Source organism: Stegostoma tigrinum, chromosome 29 (assembly GCF_030684315.1).
Source record: "Stegostoma tigrinum isolate sSteTig4 chromosome 29, sSteTig4.hap1, whole genome shotgun sequence".
In the NCBI taxonomy this organism is placed as follows: domain Eukaryota; kingdom Metazoa; phylum Chordata; class Chondrichthyes; order Orectolobiformes; family Stegostomatidae; genus Stegostoma; species Stegostoma tigrinum.
The window spans coordinates 29,806,504-29,828,506 of NC_081382.1; the positions used below are offsets into that span (position 1 = coordinate 29,806,504).

At 42.7% G+C, this 22,003-nt stretch overlaps 1 protein-coding gene across 10 annotated transcripts in view; it reads right to left on the bottom strand.

Moving 5' to 3' along the window:
- The window catches only part of garnl3 (GTPase activating Rap/RanGAP domain like 3), a 387,754-nt gene that overhangs the window by 38,363 nt on the left and 327,388 nt on the right, over positions 1 to 22,003 (bottom strand). For all 10 annotated transcript variants that reach the window (XM_048558881.2, XM_048558880.2, XM_048558883.2 and 7 more), the window contains 8 exons: positions 20,406 to 20,517; positions 17,286 to 17,384; positions 15,791 to 15,907; positions 12,488 to 12,657; positions 9,845 to 10,003; positions 2,531 to 2,597; positions 1,632 to 1,739; positions 426 to 544 (listed from right to left, as the gene is read on the bottom strand). In XM_048558881.2, coding sequence (XP_048414838.1) covers positions 426 to 544; positions 1,632 to 1,739; positions 2,531 to 2,597; positions 9,845 to 10,003; positions 12,488 to 12,657; positions 15,791 to 15,907; positions 17,286 to 17,384; positions 20,406 to 20,517 — 951 coding nt within the window. The remainder of the gene's footprint in view (positions 1 to 425; positions 545 to 1,631; positions 1,740 to 2,530; positions 2,598 to 9,844; positions 10,004 to 12,487; positions 12,658 to 15,790; positions 15,908 to 17,285; positions 17,385 to 20,405; positions 20,518 to 22,003) is intronic.

Genomic DNA, 22,003 nt, shown 5'->3' on the forward strand with positions numbered 1-22,003 from the left:
GTCCAAAGATATGCAGGTTAGGTGGATTGGCCATGTAAATTGTCCATGTGTGCAGGGATGTGCAGGCTAGGTGGATTAGCCATAGGAAATATAGGGTTACAGGGATGGGGTGGATCTGGGTGGGATGCTCTTTGGAGGATTCGTTCGGACTTGATGAGCCAAATGGCCTGCTTCCACACTGTAGGGATTCTATACTCGGCCCTCGCGCATTTGATACATTTTTATTGGTCTGCATTGAAATCTACCTTTTAAATGAATCTGTCCATCCTTTTACAATTAAATATTTCAAATATCATTTTACCGTTTCCAAATTGCTCCATTCCTTGATTAGCCAGGCACAGTTTCTGTGTTTGCTCACTCAGGAAGACCCAACACTTGTCAGAATATGAATGGGCAAATGTATAACCTATACCCGAGACTCATACCTGTGATGCTGTGAGATGAAGATCGAGCATTACGGCTGTGTGAACAAGGTTCCCATTCACCACTAATCGAATCTCAATAGAATCAGTCGTGAAGGCCAAAATATAAGGAAACACACAGACTGGGGCAAAGAAGATGAACAAAATTATTACCGCAACATTTACATAATTTTCTGTTGTGTTCCTTCTGCTTGACATGCCAATATGCAAGAGAAAATTAATGTTATACCTATCTCAGTGTTAGATTGATTTACAATCTACAGCGAAAAGGCATTTTCTTTCTTTCTAGTCTCACTCTGACCAGTGAACTCAGGCCTACTGCTTGACATTTGGATTTAGCCTGGTACAAATATTTCTCCATTTCTCAGTGAAATTTGAAAATCAGGGACTGAGGTCAAATGCTCACTTGACTCATGTTGTCCATGGGCCTGGCTGCTATGTGTGAGCTTGCCACTGACATCAGGGTAATCTGTGGGAATTTCCTCAGGAAAGATCCCTCCTGCAAAGCTAAACCACTAACCTTAAGAGGGTGGGCAACATTGAAAATGGGGCTACACTTCCATGCATACTGTCATTGCCAATGCTTGCCATTGTACTGAACATAAGATGCATCAGAGGGGGACAAAACTAGAATGACCATAAAGTCATCGATTTAATAGATTTAAATCAAAATTGAAATTGAAAGTCTACCATCAAAAGTAATGATGCTTCATATCTTGTTTTAGGAAGGGGGCTTTTTTAAAAGACCCCACTGCTGCAGTGTGCAGTTAACACAGCATCTCTCCCCTTCCCAAACTCTTTGCTGTGGTGTCTCCAAGTATCTTGTGTTTGGTTTTTCTAAACATGTTCCTGTGTCAGCAATGTCCTGCCATTTTGGTCCTGGCTCCACTCTAATTTACCAGAGCATTCTGTGTTCCAACTGCAACCAGAAAATCAACAAGTGGATATTTACAGATATTAAGTGATACTGAGACCAAAAGGAAAGAAAGTACTTCCCGTTTGGTTGGAGGACGGTTGGGCGGGGGTGAGGTAATTACATGTTACTCATATTAAAAGAGCTCTACCATGAAATCAACTCCCTTCAGTTCATTCATATTTCATTCTATTACTCAGGTTTAGTGGCCAAAAGCTGCATTATAATCTTTAAACAATGTACAGAGGCTACTTTTAATCAATCTGAAGTCAGCCTGCAATGAGATGATGTCATACCAATATCATTAGGGACTTGGTTCCAGCTGAAATGGAAATCAGAAGCTGAAGGCTGTATCAGCGGAGAGCCACCATTAAAGGGACACACCTTTTTGTAGTAACATACATCTGCAACACAACAGAACAATACTGTATCACTTTAATATTAACTGAATTTTAGTGGATGAATATTGGTAAGAAGTGTCTTGCTAGAGAGGTGCACAAACCCAGCATGTCCAACACTGCCACAAATACAAACAGCTCCAGTCCATATAAGTCCATTGCACAGTGGTTACAGGTTCATTGTGCAAGGCGTCTGCTAACAGTACTCTGCTTTTACAAGACGCAGTGGCCAGTTCAGGTTGTGAGGATTGCTGGTGAACTAGCTCCCTATGCTTTACAGACCTCCTGAAAGTTGAAATGGTATCATGTCTCAGAGTGCAGTGTCTACACTACAGGGGGTGCATACAGGCAATTCGATAACCATAAGTAACTGACCAAAGAGCTTTCTGCTGTGATTGGAAGATGTAGCCAGTGTCAATGTTGTTGTGTTATCTAAATATTGTTTCTGAAGGCTCCTGTGGCACAGGGGTGGTGCCCCTACCACTGGATCAGGAGGTCTGGGTTCAAGTCCCAGAAGTATGTCATAACACTTCTGAATAGGCTGATTAAAAACAGCCACTAAATATTGTTTCAGAGCTCTTTCAAATTTCATCTGTTCCAGAGGTGTGTCATACAATCTCCAAACAGGTTGAAATGTTTAACATTGTCGCATCCAGTCACAAGAAAAGTAAAACTGGACAATGAAATATGCACATAGAAACATTGTGTAAATAGTGTCTGATTTGTTCCTCAATATTGCTACATCCTTCGAGCCACTCAATCATTGACAAGAAAACCAAAGGAAGGTTTGAACTCACAGTTATAACAGAGTAACAGTCCAGCTTCACCATCTTCATACACATCAATAGCTGCAACAAAATTAACCTGCAATGGTAATGGGTATAGGTAGTTCATAGTATCAACAAGCAGTATGGACAGTCTTAATGCTTGAAACAAAGTCTTAACATGCAAAGATAAGTTCAGTACAATATCTCAAATTAACCTAACTGGAAGCTCTATTGCAAAACCTAATGGGTGCCACTCCCCTGCACATCAATCTGTTTGATATTTCTGAGTTATATCACTATTAGATAGTCACGGGTTTAAACAAGGTTACATTCACACATCCTTACCAATCAGAAATGAAATCTTGAATGCTAACCCAATTGGCACAGAATATTGAAAGAAGTGTTAAAAAGGGACATTTTCATATCACTAATATTATTTGTTATAATGTGTACATTTCCCAATTTATGCAACATAACCACTTATTGTGTAGAGCAGAAGATCCCCACTTGCCATTGAAATACTCCTGTTTATTTTTAATGTGTGGGAATGTCCAGAATTGTTGCAAGGAAGGACTCTTGGATATACAGCAGAACCTTTCAAACATTACTGACAAACTTTAGTCCTACAGCATTTACTGTTGCTGAATTGATAGAGCTCAACAAGGCAAGCAGCTAGAAAACATGAGCGCAATTGTAGACTTAACCAGTAACCACTGTCTTGGCAGTAACGGTAAAGGTACATTAGCTCGTGTGTATAACTTCCATACTCTGAACGACAATAATGTGACCACTGGGTATGACAGAAGCATGGATAAAGAGAGGGGTAGAGAATTATCACCTACAATACATTCATGGGTAGTAGCTACCACTGGCTGGGGCAGCATTTATTGCCCATCCCAAAAGGGTGCAGCTGAGTTGCCTTCATGAATTGCTGTCGTCTGTGTGCAGTAGGTAGATCCACAATGCTGTTAGGGAGGTAATTCCAGGATTTTGATCAGTGACAGTGAAAGAAAGCCCCTGTCCTTCTAGACAATAGTGATTGTGGGTTTGAAAGGTGCTGTCTAAGGAGCCCTGGTGAATTTTGGAAGGTTCAGTATTTCCGCTACTGTCAGAAAGGTCAGAATCAATTGAAAGCACAATTTCTTCCTGCCACAGGGTTTGGGATTATTTCCCTGTACAGCTCTGAACTGAGAGTCCTATTTTTAACCCACGCCAATGCTTCACCATTTCCTCCTCCCACTTCTCTTCTTCCAATTCTATCAGCATGTTCTTCCATCCCTGTCTCCCTGATGTGTTTATCTTGGTTTCCCTTGAAGGTAGGACCACTATTCGTCTGAACTAATGTGTATGGTAGCAGCTCATGTATTCTCAATTGGAGGCTCTTGCTTTTGACTGCCGCAGATTATATGGGCTAACAGGCCTCTTCCTGTGCTGCAGACCTCTATGACTCACCCGTCTCCAGATAAAGAAGTTCTCCTGAATTCCCTGTTGGATATGTTGGTCACTATTTTATGTTTAGAGCAGTGTTAAAATATTTTCTCTTCAGATAGCCAATGAAACCTTTTTGAAAGGCACCTATCAGGCCACCACAGAAGAAAGCCCCAGCTCTTTCAGTTATAGAGTTAAAAACGATATACAGCATGGAAACCAACTCTTCTGTCCAACTCGTTCGTGCGGATCAGATATTCAGCATTAATCTAGTGCCATTTGCCGGCATTTAGCCCACATCCCTCTGAACTGTTCCTATTCATGTACCCATCCAGATGCTTTTTAAATCTTATAATTGTACCAACCTCTGGCACCAATTCCCCTGGCAGCTCATTCTATACATGCACTGCCCTCTGCCCCTTAGGTCCCTTTTAAATATTTCCCCTCTCAATTTAAACCTATGCCTGCCAGGTTTGGACTCCGCTACCTTAGGGGAAAAAAAAACCTTGGCTATTTACCCTTTTTAATGAGTGAAGGACTATGCAGTGATATCATCCTGTCAGGCTTTTGAAGAAAAATGTAGGTTTTCTCACTAATATTAAATCTATGGTTCTGTTGATTCAGGACTGAGAGTGTTGTACGAGAGCCACCATGGTGCCTGGGAAGGTATGCTTCCTACAGTTATGTACAGCCAACTGTCGATCTTTTTCACCCTGCTACATCGGGCAATAATAAGGTAAAATGGCAGCGTGCTTACCAGCGGTGCATGTTGCATCAGACAGTTCGTCTTTTCCTTTCTTTCCCAGTATTTTGGACATTATTGTCATGAAAAATTACTTCAAACCATACAGAGCTGAAAACACTGAATCAGTATGGTCTAAAGAAGAACAGTACATGCTGAACAGCAGAGGCTTTGACAATATCTACCTTGGAGCTTGTGTTAAACTCAGATCAATCATAACAGATGAAGGGAAATTTTGAAAAGGTTAATTTCCAGGAAGCGATAGATTTGGAATGCTCCAGACTCTTGCCATGGAGATCAAAACAGATTTCAACAAGAGTCATTACATGGTATGAAAGGAAAATCGAATTAAATATTATTGAACTAAAGTGAGGATGATATTAAGTGAACTTTTGAGAGAGGGAAGGAGTAAAAATAAACAAGGAAGGATTGGTGTTGTTGCTGTGGTTACAATGTATTGACTGAACACCACAAGGGTCAAAACTTTTCATGATGACTCTGTCATTGCTGTATGCGGAACAGGAAATTGCTGCTATTTGATTTGATATAACTTTTGAAGGCACGTCTGTAGGCCGTTTATGACTACAAACCATGCCTACAACACTGGGAGCAATTACTGCTGCGGTAAAGGTGTAAGGATGATAAATCACACAATTAGCAGCAGGAAGCAGATGAGGTGAACACGGCCAGAATTAGAGAGAACACAGGTGCTGTATCACATGCTGCTTGATGAATGGATGGGCACTGCTCGAATCTCTGTGTAACCTCTTGAATGAAGGTTTCAAAGCGTACATGTCTCTGTTCCATTTATCGAAGCTAATCTGGTGATTACAGGTAAAAGCAGAAGCTCCTGCGAGTGCTCTGGGGCTAGCAATTCCAATGAGAGTGCTGTCGCTATGAAGACAATAGGAGGAAGGTGCAGGCACAAAACCTGTCCCATGCAGTAATGCTGCTGCTATTAACTCTCCCCAAGATGGTTCTGAAGTTTACAAATCATTCAGATGTCCGGTGATTCGATAGAGGCAGCTTTGCGTCTTGAGGTGGTGGAAGAAACGTGTTTGTTTTAATGACAAATGCATATTTATTGGAATGAGTCACTTGGACAAAGGCTAATCTATTTTGGGCATTTTCCAATCTTACTACCTCCTGTGAGGCATTGGCTCAGCTGGCAGCATTGCGATAATGAACATTGCGAGAAAATTACACAGAAATAAAGATAGAAATGGTGTTTAATGCACTGGACTTGAAGCATAACAATATCCTGCAACTCATCAAACAGCATGCCCCTCAACACATTACCAGTGAACATCACAGTGTATAATGTCATCACAATAAGCTGGAACTCCCAGCTAACTACCAATTGTAACTTCTTTTAACTTTTGTCTGTTGTCAGGAAAAGTGGATGCAGACTGACAATGTAATGATTCATTTGATCTTCCTTTCTAATGCCTTCAGTGATGCAGAAGGCTTATGGTGTGTCAGAAATAGTAAAAACTGCCGATGCTGGAGTCAGAGATAACACAGTATGGAGCTGGAGAAACACAGCAGGCCAGGCAGCATCAGAGGAGCAGGAAAATTGACAATTCGGGTCAGGACCCTTCTTCAGAATAAAAAAACTTTACTTCATAAAAACAGAAAACGCTAGAGAAACTCAGCAGGTCTGGTAGCATCTTTGGAGAGAAAAACAGAGATATCATTTCAAGTCCATTATGACTTCTTTCATCATAATGGACTGCAGACCTTAACTTTGTTTCTCTCACTCCACAGATGCTGCCAGGCTAGCTGAGTTTATGCAGTACTTTCTGATTTTATTTCGGATCTCCAATATTGATAGTATTCTGTTTTTATGTGACCATACCTCATTGGCAGTAAAGCCTTCAGGATATCTGGTAGCTGTGAGAAATGCTATATAAATGCAAGACCATAATTATATTAGTTTTAAAACAGTGATGGAAGTTCTAAGTTGAAGGAAGGCCAATTTTGACGGTATTAGGCAAGATTTTTAAAATTGAGGTTTTGGTCAAGAATAAGGAGGAAGCAAATGTCAGATATAGACAGAGATTGACTGAATCCCTAGAAGAGCATAAAGGCAGAAGGGATATACTTAAGAAGGTGATCGGGGTAAAAATGGGGACATGAGATCACTTTGGCAAGTAGAGTTAAGGAGAATCCAAAGGGATTCTACAAATGCATAAAGGACAAAATGGTAACTAGGGAAAGAAGAGGGCCCCTTAAAGATCAGCAAGGCCACCAGTGTGTGGAACTGCAGGAGATGGGGGGAGATACTAAATGAGTATTTTGCATCAGTGTTTAGAGTGGAAAAGAACAGGGATGTCAGAGAATGTGGGGAAATAAATAGTGACATCTTGAAAAATGTCCATATTACAGAGGAGGTGGTGCTGGATGGCTTAAAATGCATAAAGGTAGATATGTCCCCAGGACCTGATGAAGTGTAACCTAGAACTCTGTGTGAGGCTAGGGAAGCCCCTTGCTGAGATATCTGTTTCATTGGTAGCCACAGACTAGGTGAGGTTGGCTAACATGGTGCCACTATTTAAGAAAGGGGTAAAGGAAAAGCCAGGGAACTATAAACCGGTGAGCCTGATATTGACAGTAGGCAGGTTGTTGGAGGGGATCCAGACGGACAGGATTTAGATGCATTTGGGGAGGCAAAGACTGATTAGGGATAGTCAACATGGTGTGTGTGGGAAATTGTGTCTCATAAACTTGATTGAGTTTTTTGAAGAAGTAACAAAGAGGACTGAAGGGGACACAACATGACCGATATGGGCTTCAGTAAGTTGTCAAAAAGATTCCTCATGGTACACTGGTTAGCAAAGTTAGATCACACGGAATAGACGGAGAACTAGCTACTTGGATACAGAACTGGCTTGAAGGGAGAAGACAGAGGGTGGTGGTGGAAGGTTGTTTTTCAGACTGGAGGCCTGTGACCAGCAGTGTGCCACAAGGGTTGGTGCTGGGTTCGCTGCTTTTCATATTTTAAAAATTGAGTTGGGTGTGACCGAAGGACGGATGGATAGTAAGTTTGCAGGTGACACCAAAATTGAAGGTGTAGTGCACAGCGAAGGTTACTGCAGAGTACAATGGGATCTTGATCAGGTGGGCCAATGGGCTGAGCAGTGGCAGATGGAGTTTAATTTAGATAAATGTGAGGTGCTGCATTTTGGAAAGACAAATCAGGGCAGGGCTTATACACTTAATGGTAAGGTCCTGGGGAGTGTTGCTGAACAAAGAAACCTTGGGGCGCAGGTTCATAGTTTCTTGAAAGTGGAGTTGCAGGTAGACAGGGTAGCGAAGGCAGCATTTGGTTTGCTTGCCTTTGTTGGTCAGTGGGCATTGAGTATAGCAATTAGAAGGCTGTGTTGTGGCTGTACAGGACATTGGTTAGGCCACTTTTGGAATACTGCAATCAATTATGTTCTTCCTGCTATAGGAAGGATGTTATGAAACTTAAAAGGGCTCAGAAAAGATTGATAAGGATGATGCCAGGGTCAGAGGCTGTAAAGGCTGGGGCTATTAACCTTGGAGCATCAGAGGGGTTTATAAAATCACGTGGGGCATGGATAGGGTAAATAGCAGAAGGTCTTTTCTCTGGCATGGGTAAGTCCAAAACCAGAAGGTATAGGGTAAGAGAAAAAAGATTTAATAGGGACCTAAGGAGCAACTTTTTCACACAGAGGGTGGTGTGTATGGAATAAGCTGCCAGATGAAATGGTGGAGGCCTGTACAAATAAAAAATTTAAAAGGCATCTGGATGGGTATGTGAATAGGAAGGGTTGAGAGAGATATGGGCCAAATGCTGGCAAATGGGACCAGAATTATTTAGGATATCTGGTCGACATGGACGGGTTGGACTGAAGAGTCTGTTTCCATGCTGTACATCTCTATGACTATATGTCTCTAAGTCTTCTTTACTCGTTTATGTGACTCAGACAAGCCTCAAGTCATGGAAATTGAAAAGGAACAAGTACCATGCTGAATCCTGAGAGGCTGGCTGAGATTTATTAGACCCAGGCGATACAGTGGATAATGAAAATGTTCCATTCCCTCTGTATTAGTACCCCAGAGTTGATAGGTACTAAAACAGTGAAGAATTAGTTTTGAAAAAGGACAGTAAGTTTTAATGAAAGGTCATTGACCTGAAACCTTAGCCCTGTTTTTTACCTCTCTCTCTCTCTCTCTCCCTCTCCATGGATGCTGCCTTGGTTTTTTTTCCTCTCCAGGACAATTTTTGTACCTATTCCCAGTCTCCACATAGTTTAGTCTGGTTGTTAACAAGAACAGTTAACAGTCTGAGGTTGTTTATTCATTAGAATTTAGGGTGATATGCCAACATATTCTCTTCATCCACCAGACACTGACAGATCAACGTAAATCAAAGCATTTTCTGTTTACATGATATATGTAAATTCCGGGCATTTACTTCTTGCTGTAGAATAATTCACTGTCATTCTTATGCACTTTAATTTGCACCTTGATCCAATTAAAGGCAGCCAGAGGTTTAAGTCTGTCCTGATTCCTGGGCAGTGAACTGGCTGCAAGCCAGATAATGCATTTCTTCATTACTTAGAATCATGCTCAACTTAAAAGATAATTCAGTAACATTCTCATCGGCTATAAAAAAAAGTACTGCCTTTCCAAATTGGAAATGTTATCTTTATTAAATGAGTCAGTACAACGAGACACTGGCAACTAAGTAATGCTTAGGTTTTCAGACTGCCCCTTGAACAGCGCTCCTGATCTTTTCCTTCACTTCCTACTTAAAGGCATTGCTAGAAATGGTCATGTTGTCTTTTCATTAAAAGAACCAAACTATTTGCTGAATTTTCTGAAGAAGTGTCACGACCTGAAACGTCAGCTTTCCTGCTCCTTTGATGCTGCCTGGCCTGCTGTATTCCTCTAGCTCCCCCTCTGACTCCAGCATCGGCAGTTCCTACTGTCCCAAACTATTTGCATGTTCTCTGTTCCTGGTTTTCTATTTCAGATGCTCCCATTTACAACAGCCCAAAGAGTTTTTCAGAGGCGAAGGTTCTTCTCAGTCAAGCACGAGCTAGGTCAGGTAAGGATGGGTTTTACATAAAGAGGGTGTGGGTTTAAATCAGGGGAACGTGGGTTTCTTTTGGCCAATTGCATGCCTCAAGCTCTAAACTCACCTTGCTGGCATCAACATGGTGCAGCCTGTAAGACTCGCCTGTGCTCTCATTCACCAAGTCAAACTGGTGGCGGTACGCAACACAGATCAGGTTGTCATTTTCTCCAGTGGGTCCATCCACCAGGGTCATGACGATGGGTGGATCGGACAAGCATATTTCCTGTGAACAGACCAAGAGGGCAGGGTGATTACTTCACAGGGAGCAGAGAGGAACGGAAGAGCTCTATTTCCACCGAAAGAAATTGCAGTGATAAGGGGTGGGAATAAAGCAGGGATTGCTCTTCAAAAGATGCAGCACTGTCTCAATGGGTTTAATGTGCTTCTAAAGCAATCTTATTCTATGATTTTCCAATTGGCTTAAAAGTGCCTTTTGACTCCAAATCAGAATGTCATGGACCAAGTCTCTTACTGAAGTGCTGTATTTCCACAGCCTCCATTTTGTGCATCTTGATAAGTCATTAAAGGGAGACCCCATCTGCTCTGTGTATGAAAGAGGTGACAACACTACTCAAAGCACAGGGAGTTTTAACGCTGGTGTCCTGGCCAGTATGTATTCCTCAGTCAATACTGTGAAAACATACATTACTTGGTCAGTTTCACACTGCTGTTTAGGAACATTCTATACACCAATTGGTTGCCACATTTCCTACATTATAATAGTGAACACCCTTCAAATGCATTTCATTGACTATAAATGCTTTAGGATTCCTCGAGTCATACAAGGCACAGTAATAAATGCAAGTTTTTCTTTTCATAGCCAACAAAATAAGGATTTGCATTTAATAGCACTCTTTATACAACCATTGGATGCTTCAAATTCTTTCCAGCCAATGAAGTTGTTGTTGAAATATAGTCATTGTTGCAAAGTGAGAAAAGTTGCAGCTAACATATGAATTACTTTGTGAGCAGAAGCACTTTCATCATATGTTGCAGCCAATTTGCACAAAGTTCCACTAGCAGCAATGAGACGAAAGTGTAATCAATGTTTCTGACAGCAGTGATTCAGGGTTGGTTTGAACAACAGCAATGGTATCTGTTATTTCCACCTGAGCAACCACATAGACCCCTGGTTTCAGGTTCTACACAAAAGAAGAGCATCTCCAACGATGCAGTGCTCCCTCAGTGATACAACATGATTCAGTCATTTAATGCTGGAGGGTTCCTTGGGCTGAGACTCTTGTTAACTCAGCACCCCTTAGATTAACAGTCGAAATCAAAATAAATCAAGCTGTAAGTGAATTCTTTCTTCCTGAAAAGCAACTGGCACAGCGATCATTCTCTTGGGTAAGTGAGCCATTGTTATTTTATCCTTTGGAATGATCACGTTCAAGTGGAAAAGGAGATAAAGACCTCAGGGAAAAATTGGCCTTTCAGGGAGAAGGATTTTCTGGCCTGGTTGAGTTGGAAAGGAGCCAGATGGGGACCTGCAGATGCTGGTGCCTGCCATTTGAGGAGCTGGGTCCTGAACCCACAGGGCTGGCTGACACCACAGACTAGGTACACCATTAAGCTCACTGGTACCTCACTCACAATTGCAACAGGAGGCCTGTTAGTATTTTTCAGTCAGCTTTCAGTTTCCCATCACGATGTTCAGTTGCCTGGAGGTGAGCAGGCCTGGTGGCCAATGTTCCAGCTTAGCCCATAGGCCTTCCTTTGCCTACCTCGGTGGGGCATACAGAGAATAGTGGACAGTTCTCCCGATTCCCCAAGGTCACACCCAATATCCCCGTTCACTCACAAATGCCCCACAGTAGTGCCCAGGCTGTGTTTTCTGTACTTCATGTTTGATTTTCAGAAGATTAAGAAGACAGCATCTTCCTTTTGAAGTGTCCTCTCAGTTACTCACTTTTCACACCAGCTGAATGTTGTTCCTAAGTCGGAAACTCTCTGATAAAGCCTCCAGCTTTTATAGGCCACGTTCCAGCTGCTCATAGGTCAGAAACTCTCTGATTAAAACCTCCAGCTTTTATAGGCTACTTTCCAACCCAATCAGCCAGCATTTAAAGGGTGGCCCCCGACAAGATCTCAGTGAGTGTCCCCACCATCACCAGCAGCCCCCCTCCCTTCTGTCCTTACCCCAAAGTGAGAACACAGGCTGGGGGTCTTCACCATTTCAAACACTTCAACTCAATCACTCAAAGAAATACAGTTAGGGTTAGAGGAATGCTGGGAAATGGGACTCGAATCATTAGGTGGCTGTTTTGACATGGATATGATGGGCTGAAGGGCCTTTTACTGTGCGTAGATCTCTACAAATGGGCAAGGAGTACCTTCATTGAATTCCCACAAGGTGAGGAGCTCTGTGTTTGTTTCCATCAGTTACATGGGTTTGCTCCTTTGAGTATCCATCGGGGTGTCATTAGCAAAATGGAAGACTTTTCCTAATACGCCAAGAGATGCTAGCATTTCATCACAACCAGCGCCTGTCAAAAATACCTTGATCTTCAGACTGTCTCAATTACAGCTCCTTCTAATCAAAGGAATGTAGATGAAGGCTAACCTAACATATCAACTTCAGTCCTCAGAGAAAGGCAGACTGTCTTCATGAGGATCCCACCGTGGACCCTCTGAGACTCAAAGTCAAGCAAAGCTCCAAGAATCCAGCTGACATTATCCAACAGTGAACCATTTACCCCACTCTTACCCTGATGTACTGGAATTCTTCCACAGGTGACTCTGCAGGAGCCTGGGGGCTTGGGAAGCTGTTGGATCTGCTGAGGTTTTTCTTTGTAACGAGGAGCAGCTTGTTGCGAATGGCGACAACAATTCGCAGATCCATGCTGTGGTGGGTGTTGATTGCGTACAAATGGCAGCCTTTTGAGGAAAAACAATAGAGAGGTGAAGACTGCTGGTCAGCTGCAGCACAGGACAGTTTAGCACCATCCACTGGAGCCTCTTCATTCCCTTGTCCCATAAGTTCCCTCCCAATTACATTGGCTTTCAAACATTCCACTCTTCGTAATTTTCAAATGACAGAAGTCAAAAATCCAACCTCTTGTGATTCTTCAAACTGTTCCAAAGGTTTTTGACACCTGCGATAGGGTTAGGGTTAGACACAGGCAGAAAGACCTGCCAATGTTGGCACACTCCTGGAGATCCCCTGCATACATCGGTACAATCCAAAGGACAGCCTGGAACTATTTGTACATTGCCAGGGGCTGACAACAGTAAATTCCACAAGAAAATGGCATTTAAACTAAAAACGGTTAACTTAATTTCCAATCAATGTTTGGGATAGAATGCCAATTCCATAACCTTTGACCTTTTAAATGTCTGGAAGAAACTGTGACCTGGAAGTGGCTGTTGAACTCATGGGTAAATACTGAACCAGGTTCTAGTAGCACCTTCTTACTCCTATTTATAAAGCACAAATAAATGCTTAATGCTTCTGTTAAAGGGATAATCCGAAGACCTTTTTTGTCAGTGGTTCATTGAGTGTTATCAATGAGGCCAGCATTGATTGTCCATCCTAATTGTCCTTCAACCATTATATATTGCACATGTACCTTAAGAGACCTGTCACATTAAATGTGATTTGAATTCTACATGTTTGTTGAGTGAGAAATTCACAATTAATATGATTATTGTATTAACATTTGAAACAGTGCAGGTTGCACAAGCTCAGCACTGATTAGCGAGCTTGAATTCAAAGGGTATTTTCTTGTTTTGCACTGATGCAAGGAACAGAGGTTACCCAATGAAGATTACAGGTACACTATATCATGATGGAGTAAAGCAGTTTCACAAAACAATTATTTTTGTATAAACTAGCAAGTAACATTCGTGCTGCACAAATGCCAGGTTGTAGTCACCACTAAGAACAGACAATCTAACCACTATCCTTGGACATTCAGTTGTGTTACCATCACTGAATGTCCCACTATCAACATCCTGGGGGTTACCATTAACCAGAAACTCGACTGGACTCACCATTCAAACACAGCAGCTACAACAGCAGGTCAGAATCTAAGAATACTACAGTGAGTCACTCATGTCCTGACTCCCCAAAGCATGTCCAACAACTACAAAACACAAGTCCGGTGTATGACGGAATTCTCCCCCATTTGCCTGGATGGGTGCAGCTCCAACAACACGCAAGAAGCTTGACTCCGTCCAAGAACATCCACACACAGTGGCTCAGTGGGTTAGCACTGCTGCCTCACAGTGCCAACAACCTGGGTTCGATTCCACCTTTGGGCGACTGTCTGTGTGGAGTTTGCGCTTTCTCCCCGTGTCTGTGCGGGTTTCCTCCAGGTGCTCCGGTTTCCTCCCACAGTGCAAAGGTGTGCAGGTTAGGTGGATTGGCCATGCTAAATTGCTCACAGTGTTCAGGGATGTTTAAGTTAGGTGGGTTAGACATGGGAAATGCAGGGGTAGGGGGATGGGTCCGGGAGGGATGGTCTTCGGAGGGGTGGTGTGGCCTTGTTGGGCGAATGGCCTGTTTCTATGGACTCCAACAAAGTGTCTGCTCCCTCTGCCACCGACACTCAATAGCAGCAGTGCATACTAGCTGCAAGCTGCACTGCAGGAATTCACTAAAGCTCCTCAGACAGCACCTTCCAAACTCATCACCACTTCCATCTAGAAGGACAAGGGCAGCTGACGTGTGGGAACACCACCTCCAAGCTCCCCTCCAAGTCACTCACCATCCTGGTTTGGAAGTATCTCACCATTCCTTCATTTGACACTGGGTCAAAATCCCGGATTCCCTCTTTAATGTCATTGTGGCTCAACCCACAGCAGAAGGACTGCAGCGGTTCAAGAAGGCAGCTCACCACCACCTTCTCATGGGCAACTAGGGATGGGCAAGAAATGCTGACCATCCAGCGACACCCACATCCCACAATTGAGAAAAGAAGAAACTCTCTCCAAAACTGGGCACACAGCGGCAGCAGTGCCTACCATTTAACCAAAGTACCTGCAGGCTCTATCACCTAGAAGGAGCAGGGGAGCACCATCACCTGCAGCAGTTTTATGGCTCACAGTTCGTATGTCAGTGCACCTTTAAGATGAAGGTTGGTTAACTTGGGTGGCAGGTGTGCAACGCAGAGTGACACCGACAGTGTGGATTCAACTCCCCATCTGGCTGAGGTTACCAAGAAGGACACTCCTTCCCAACCTCTCCCCTCGCCTGAGACATGATGACCCTCAGGTTAAACCACCACCATCTCTTGCTGAAAGCGGCCCTAAGGTCTGGTAGGACTATGGTGACTGTTGGGGACAGATTATGTTAGTGTACTTTTAAGAGATTTAGTATGTCAGTGTGCCTTTTAGGTGACAACATGTGACGAGAGGGTATAAAGATCACAGACTCCATCTTACCTCGGGTTACTTGAAGCAGGACACTCTACTGGATGCACGTTGCTCTGGGCAACAGAATAGCTTAGTACAAACCCAGACACTTACTTGCTTGTGAATATAATAAAGTAATAAATATGCATAATAGCTACTTGTAATATACATCTGTTGAATTCTTTAACAGCATGATACCCACTTCCTAGTTTTGAATGTTACAGGTGATAGTGTAAGCACTGCAGTGAGAGGCTAAATGCCTGCAGGAGGCAAAAAAATCACATCATCTATAAGTTCCCCTCCAAGCCACACATCAACCTGACTCAGAACTATATTGCTCCTACTTCAGTGTCGCAGGCAAAAATCCAAAAACTCACTTCCTAATGACACTTTGGGTGTAATTCACCAATTCACTGCAATGGCTCAACAAGGCAACATCAGTTTCTCATAAGCAATTAGGGAAGGACAATAAACCCTATCTTTGCCCATGGTGCTCACATCCCATCAGTGACTTGCATAAAAAGAAACGGACAGTGGAATTTCTACTCTTGGTCTGTGGTACATTTGTTGGTAGGTAAAGCAGTGCATAGAAAATTTCACTCAGCCTCAATGTAAGGTACCTGCTGGAAATGAAACCACTATTAATGAGTATTACCTTTTGTTTTTTCAAGCTTGTTGTCCTTGCAATCAGATTTGCTCTTCACCAGTTGCTTCTCCTCCAGAACTTTCCTGACTGCGCTCAGCCTAAAGACAAACAGACGTGCATCTTTCCCTGTGGGGAGAAGCAACAAAAAAACTCAGCTTCAATGACAGTCAAAGCAGGAAAGGCAGATCGCAAACTACACTGCAAGCTCAGTATGGCAGGTACCTGTGTTCTCTAGATGGAATCGAGTGAGGGAATGAGAAACCGCAAGTCGGGCTGCTGGGTCTGTTCCTCTCAGGCACTGGGTGGGCCAAGGACCTGGGAAGTCTCTCCCATTGAGAGATGCCAACCAATTAAAGGACAGCAGATCCAATGGATGGCAGCAGGCCAGCAGACGATATGGGATCTACTTGAGGCCCAGGACTTTGGCTGGATCCCAAGCCACAGTGACAGTGGGGGTCACAAGGGTACAAGGTTCGTGGGGGGGGGGGGCGCAGTTGGGGTTGGGGTTTTCCCAGCAGGCCTTTTCCACCCAATCCTGACTTTCCAATGTTAGGACCCTTGAAAAACCAGTGAGGGCTTTAGTCAAGAGACCAGAAATTTGTGCCCAATCCGGAAGCCTGCAAGCAATGCCATACTGGTTTCATTGTGCGACTCCCTCCATGTCAGTGTCTCGTCTGGTATTTGGCTAACACCTGCAGCAACATGATGGGGACCTTAAATGTCTACCCCCAGGCCTCAATTGCCAGGTCCCGAAGTCCCATGAAGACAGTACTGCCTCCAGGACACAGCAAACTTAAGATCTGGAAGAAGAACAAGGTAGGACCCAAACTCAGGTCACCTGGCTGAAAGGAAGGGACACAGCCACTGCATCACAAGTGTTCCCCCAAAGCTAAGGACTGCTTTATCGTTTGCAATGCAATCAGCCACTGTTGTGGAGATCAGTTTTCCGATTTCTCCTCCATTCCTGACAGTTTTAAATCTTCACCCTTCTAGGATATTTGACAGTTTCCATCACTCAATATCAGATGAAGGATCAGACAGCAAGCCAGAGTCTTGACAGCACCTCAGTCACACAGTGAGTAATGTTGATTAGCTCTCGAGAAGGCATGTAGTTTGTCCTAATCACATGTTTACATGAACTTGTCAGACTTCAAAGCAGCTCTGGCTCTGCCATTCCACTGGGAATTAAGGGCAGCAGACTTCCTTCTCTGAGGGGCATTAGCCCTTGACAATTACCAATTATGGTTGTCATGGTTGACACTTCTCAGGTTAGCTTTACATTTCAGCTTTGTTTATTAATTGAACTGAAATTTCACCAGAGCCTGCAGAGTGATTTTGACTATCTCCCAGAGCAGTAACCTGGGCCTCTGCATTACCAGTCCAACAACATTATCACCAGGTCATTAGTTCCTCACGTAAGACAATTGTGTGGAAATGCTACAATGTTTTGCACTCTCACTGTGCCAAATGGCAGATTATTTTGATCAGTCCTTCTGCACTTTACCTTTGTCTGCTCTCGTGAGCAGCAGATCCTGAGTTTCCAAGATGTCCATCTGTTTCACAGGCAGGCTCCTGTCAAAGACCGGCACTGGGGTCTGCCCCTCTATACAAAGAAACAGTTTTGAAACAACCAGTGTTGAAGTTAGATTCGTCCAATGTACATTAAAATAAATTCCCATTTTCCCAATGAGTCCAAAGCAAAATTAGAAAGAAATAAAAGCAAAAATGTAGAGGGTGCCAGAAATCTGAAAAAGGTTCAGGATATGTTAGAAATACTCAGCAAATCTGGTCTGCATCGAATAAGACTTCTTCAGAAAAAGCAGTTGCAAACAAAAGTCACCTGGATTTGAAACGTTAACTTTGTTTTTCTCTCCCATATGCTGCCAGGCCTGCTGGGTTTCTCCAGCAATGACAGAAAACAAGAGCAAAATGGTTATTAATTTTGGAGAGTTAAAAGGTGACATCTTGAGGTACTGGATATAACGTGTAATGTCAGCAGGCTTATCTAACTCCCTGTTGTATTGGGAAATCAGCATTGGTTTTGCAACTTATATCAAAGGCATAACAGCACAACATTAATTAATCTAATTATTTCTTAAAAACAAAAGGAAAAGCAGTTGAAGCTTGTATTGGGAGGTAACTGCAGAGAGGCACAACCCAGGCTGGACTTCAACTGGGCTCACATCCAATATCTTTGTGGGCTCAGTGAACAGATTAACAGTCAGATACCCTCAACACTTACACTGTTGCAGGAATGAAATGCTTCCCTTAAGAGGGAGGCAACACAATTAGAGTACAGCCTTCTCCTTACTGGCCCTGAGCTCTGTCAAACAAGGGTCAGGGCTTCATCACCCAACAACTAGTCTTGATCAAATGTCAATCGACTTCATTTCTGGAAGATATGAAGCTACTAGCTTCAAACAGGAAGATTTGAAAACTCATTAATATCCTGTCACAGAATATAGGAGGTTTATTGATAAAATTCCAACATAATAAGGAAAGATTAATCCTCTGGTTCACGCTCATTTTCAGGTTTATAAAACCAGGAGGGTTCATCTCACTAAAATGGATGTAAAACAGAGTCGAATGTGGATGCAGACATGTATATGTTCTTGTCATGTGGTTACATGTGTCTACGTATGTGTGGGCATGTGTCTGTGTTCAAGTGGTTGTGATCAGTAGAAAGATTAGAGCATGCAATGATTAGTAGAAGAATCAATGAAGACATGAAGAAATCTGCTCTGATGGGGGCTAGCCCAGATCTGCACCTTCAGTGCTATATCCTGGAAGGCTATGCACCAAATGCTGGACAGGAGGATTAGAATAGGTGCTAATTTACTTCCAGCAGGTGCAGGCATGATGGGCTGAATCACCTCATTCTCCATCATGAAACCTTTGTGTGCTCCAATGAATGGTGCGATTGCATGTGAATGAATGTGTAGGTGTGAATGTTTGTGTGCCTGTGTGAGTATGCCTTTCAGCGGGGTTTGTTTGTGTGACTGCATGTGCATGTATGGTTGTATTTGCACATGTGCATGTGCTAATACTCACACGTGTGTGTGTAAATGTGCTAACAAGAACACGCGTCTGTCAATGCCTGTGTGTGCACATTTGTGTTTGTAACAGCGCTGTTTCAGTAAAACCACATTGAAAATAACACAAGTTTGTTGGCTTGTAAAATAAATCAGACTTATTGATTTCAAACCAATCAATCATATGTGAAATGTGAGAATTTTTATTCTTGAAATTGTAGTGATTATAGCAAGGACAGCCAGGTTGACCACACAGAATATGAGTCCCCTGATTGTGGCTTTTATCCAGGAGTGTCAGAGGTTCTGTTCACTCGGAGAGCTGGCTCTGAGGGAGCTGGATCAGTGCCAAGGACTCTCCATACACAAATAAAAGGTGACTTGGTGACAGGATGCCAGCCTCTGTGGAGTTATTTCAGAAATAAAGTAACATACTTCTGGATAAATCTGAGCAGTTTAACACTGAATGTCAATTAACAAAAGAAGTCTAAAAGTACTCGGTTTTTGAAATGAGAATATTTCCCTTTGGTTATGGGAGTGTCAATATGTACCACAAACTCAGAACACCAGATACTTTTCAATTAGGAACTAGACTGCTGGAGAACAGCACATTGAATCAAATAATACAATTGGCAATTCGTAGAGGAATTACAGCACATGAAGTTGAAATTGCTCAGAACCACTCATTTTTGTGATCTGTGTGTCCCATGATGGTTTAGTAGAACAGAACAGTGCTACCTACAAGCTCCAATAACCTTTCAGCAATGTGTTTACTGCAGTGTCAGCATGGTATAAGGTGTAAGTCACAAGTAAACACTAGCTAATTGGCCTCATGATAAACAACAAGTGTAAGCAGCTTGTGGTGAGCATACTGGCTTCCCTCTCATATTTCCAAACAGAATTAGACTTTACAATTGTGACAATGTTATTCAGTGTCAAAGACTGAAGCCACAAATATTTTGTTCATCCATTCTGTGAAAATCCCGGTTACATATGCTGTGCTACAAATGGTGATGGTGCACATTGTGAGAAGCTGTAGTCATTACTTGGAATGTGGTTGTTGGGTACATTTTCCCCAGGGCAGGATTGACTGCCACGAGGGGTCATAGTTTTAAGGTGTTAGGAGGAAGGTATAGAGGAGACGTCAGAGGGAGGTTCTTCACCCAGAGAGTTGTGAGCGCATGGAATACTTTGCCAGTGGTAGTCGTGGAAGCGGAGTCATTAGTGACATTTAAGCGACTGCTGGACATGTACATGGACAGCAGTGAATTGAGGAGCATGTAGGCTAGGTTATTTTATTTTTGGATTAGGATTATTCCACGGCACAATATTGTGGGCCAAAGGGCCTGTACTGTGCTGTACTTTTCTATGTTCTATGTTCTACTTACAAAGTCAACAGTCACAACATTAGCTGAAGAGAATAATTCATTGTTGTGTTGTATATTCACATAGTGCACTTTATCCTCACTGTGTGAGCCCCCCATTCTGACTTAAGTGGCTGCAATAAATGCTGATATGAATTGTGTGAACCAACAAAGCAGGGAGACAGACAATAGCAAAGCATGTGCAAATGAGAATATGACATAGTGACTAACCGTCTAACAATAACACTCCAGCTTCTGTGGAGATTAGTAACGACTGTCCCCAGGAATCACTGCAGATGATTTCAAAGGGGAAATTGCTGCAGAAACACTGAGGCTCCCAGGGCTGTAAGGCAAAGTATAAAAAGAATGCAATTTAGGTTACCAGACAATGAACAGGATGGGTTGGTGCCACAGATGAATGTAATAATTTAAATAACCTCAAGAACATAAATTCACTCTTTCAAAGCTGGAATTTAGAATGAGCGCTTTTGACTTGCACATTAGAATGATGCTCCCACTAAATGGTGGAACAAGAGCTTTCTCACAAATGCATTACATTTTTTGTGCCAGCATTTACTGGTTTTCAGCTTTTTGCACCTTCTTCTCGCACATCAGGGAATCAAGCACCAGCCAGCAGCAATAGGCTAATGACTTGCTCAACTAATTCTAACGTCTACATGTGTTTCAACCTCCTTCACAGCAGATGTCCAATGTTCTTGGATTGACAGGGGCCACTGCCCACAAACATTTTATTTGTTTGTGGGATGTTGGCATTGGTGGCTGTACCGCAATCAATTACCCAGCTGAACAGCTAACTCAAAAGTCAATCTGCCTTGCCCCAAGCTCCCTCCCCGTATCTGCATCTCTTGAAATGTCACCTTTTCTTCACAATACAACCAGCATAAACTAACATTTAAAAGCAGGGTTTGCCAGATGATTCAATGCTATACGTAAGTGATTGGTGCACCCTCATTCTCTCTCTCACACACACACACACACACACACACACACACACACACACACACACACACACTTGCTCAAGATATATCTATACACAGACGTACACACACATTCTTATATGCACACATTGGTATATACACACACTAAACACACACAAGTATATACACACACACAGCTAAACATACACCATATCTGCTTATACAAAAAAGACACATATAGAATATTTATATAATAAAGTTATTAATGATCTCTAGAGGCAAAAAGGATCTTAACATAAGTCAAGTCCCCTCTTTCATCCTCTTCTTCCTCAATTGGCACTGTTGTCCCAGAGTTGGACCCTACGCCTTCTCCTGGTAATCCCCTGGGTTTAGTGGTGGGGTTGGTAAAGAGTGAGGAAGTTGTTTGGATACAAGGAGCCTTGAACTCTTGTTAACATTTACCTGCACCAGAAGATCACAACTTGGCTGGCAGGGGAGGGAGGGAGGGAAATCCATGCTGGCACAGGTACTAAGGCGGGGAGAGAGCAACCCTATTTTTACCGGAAAGTGCAGGAACAAGTTGAGGATGCAGGCACACGGGTTTTGGGTTGCATGTGAATCACTGAGGTGATCCCAAGAGAGTCACACTTTCATTTAAAAGGAACCATAACTCAAAGTTATCACATTTTAAAAACACAATCACAATCCAACATAAACGAGGTCCCAACCCAGATCCATGCATAACTTTCACACCAAAGGGATAAGTTTAACTTTTCTAGTGAAAGTTGAGTAACAGGTGACGTCATGGTATTGTCTATTGTTAAATTTGACAGGAAAGAAAATTTGACAAAAGACGCAATGTAAATTGGGTAAAGTATATAACAGGCATCT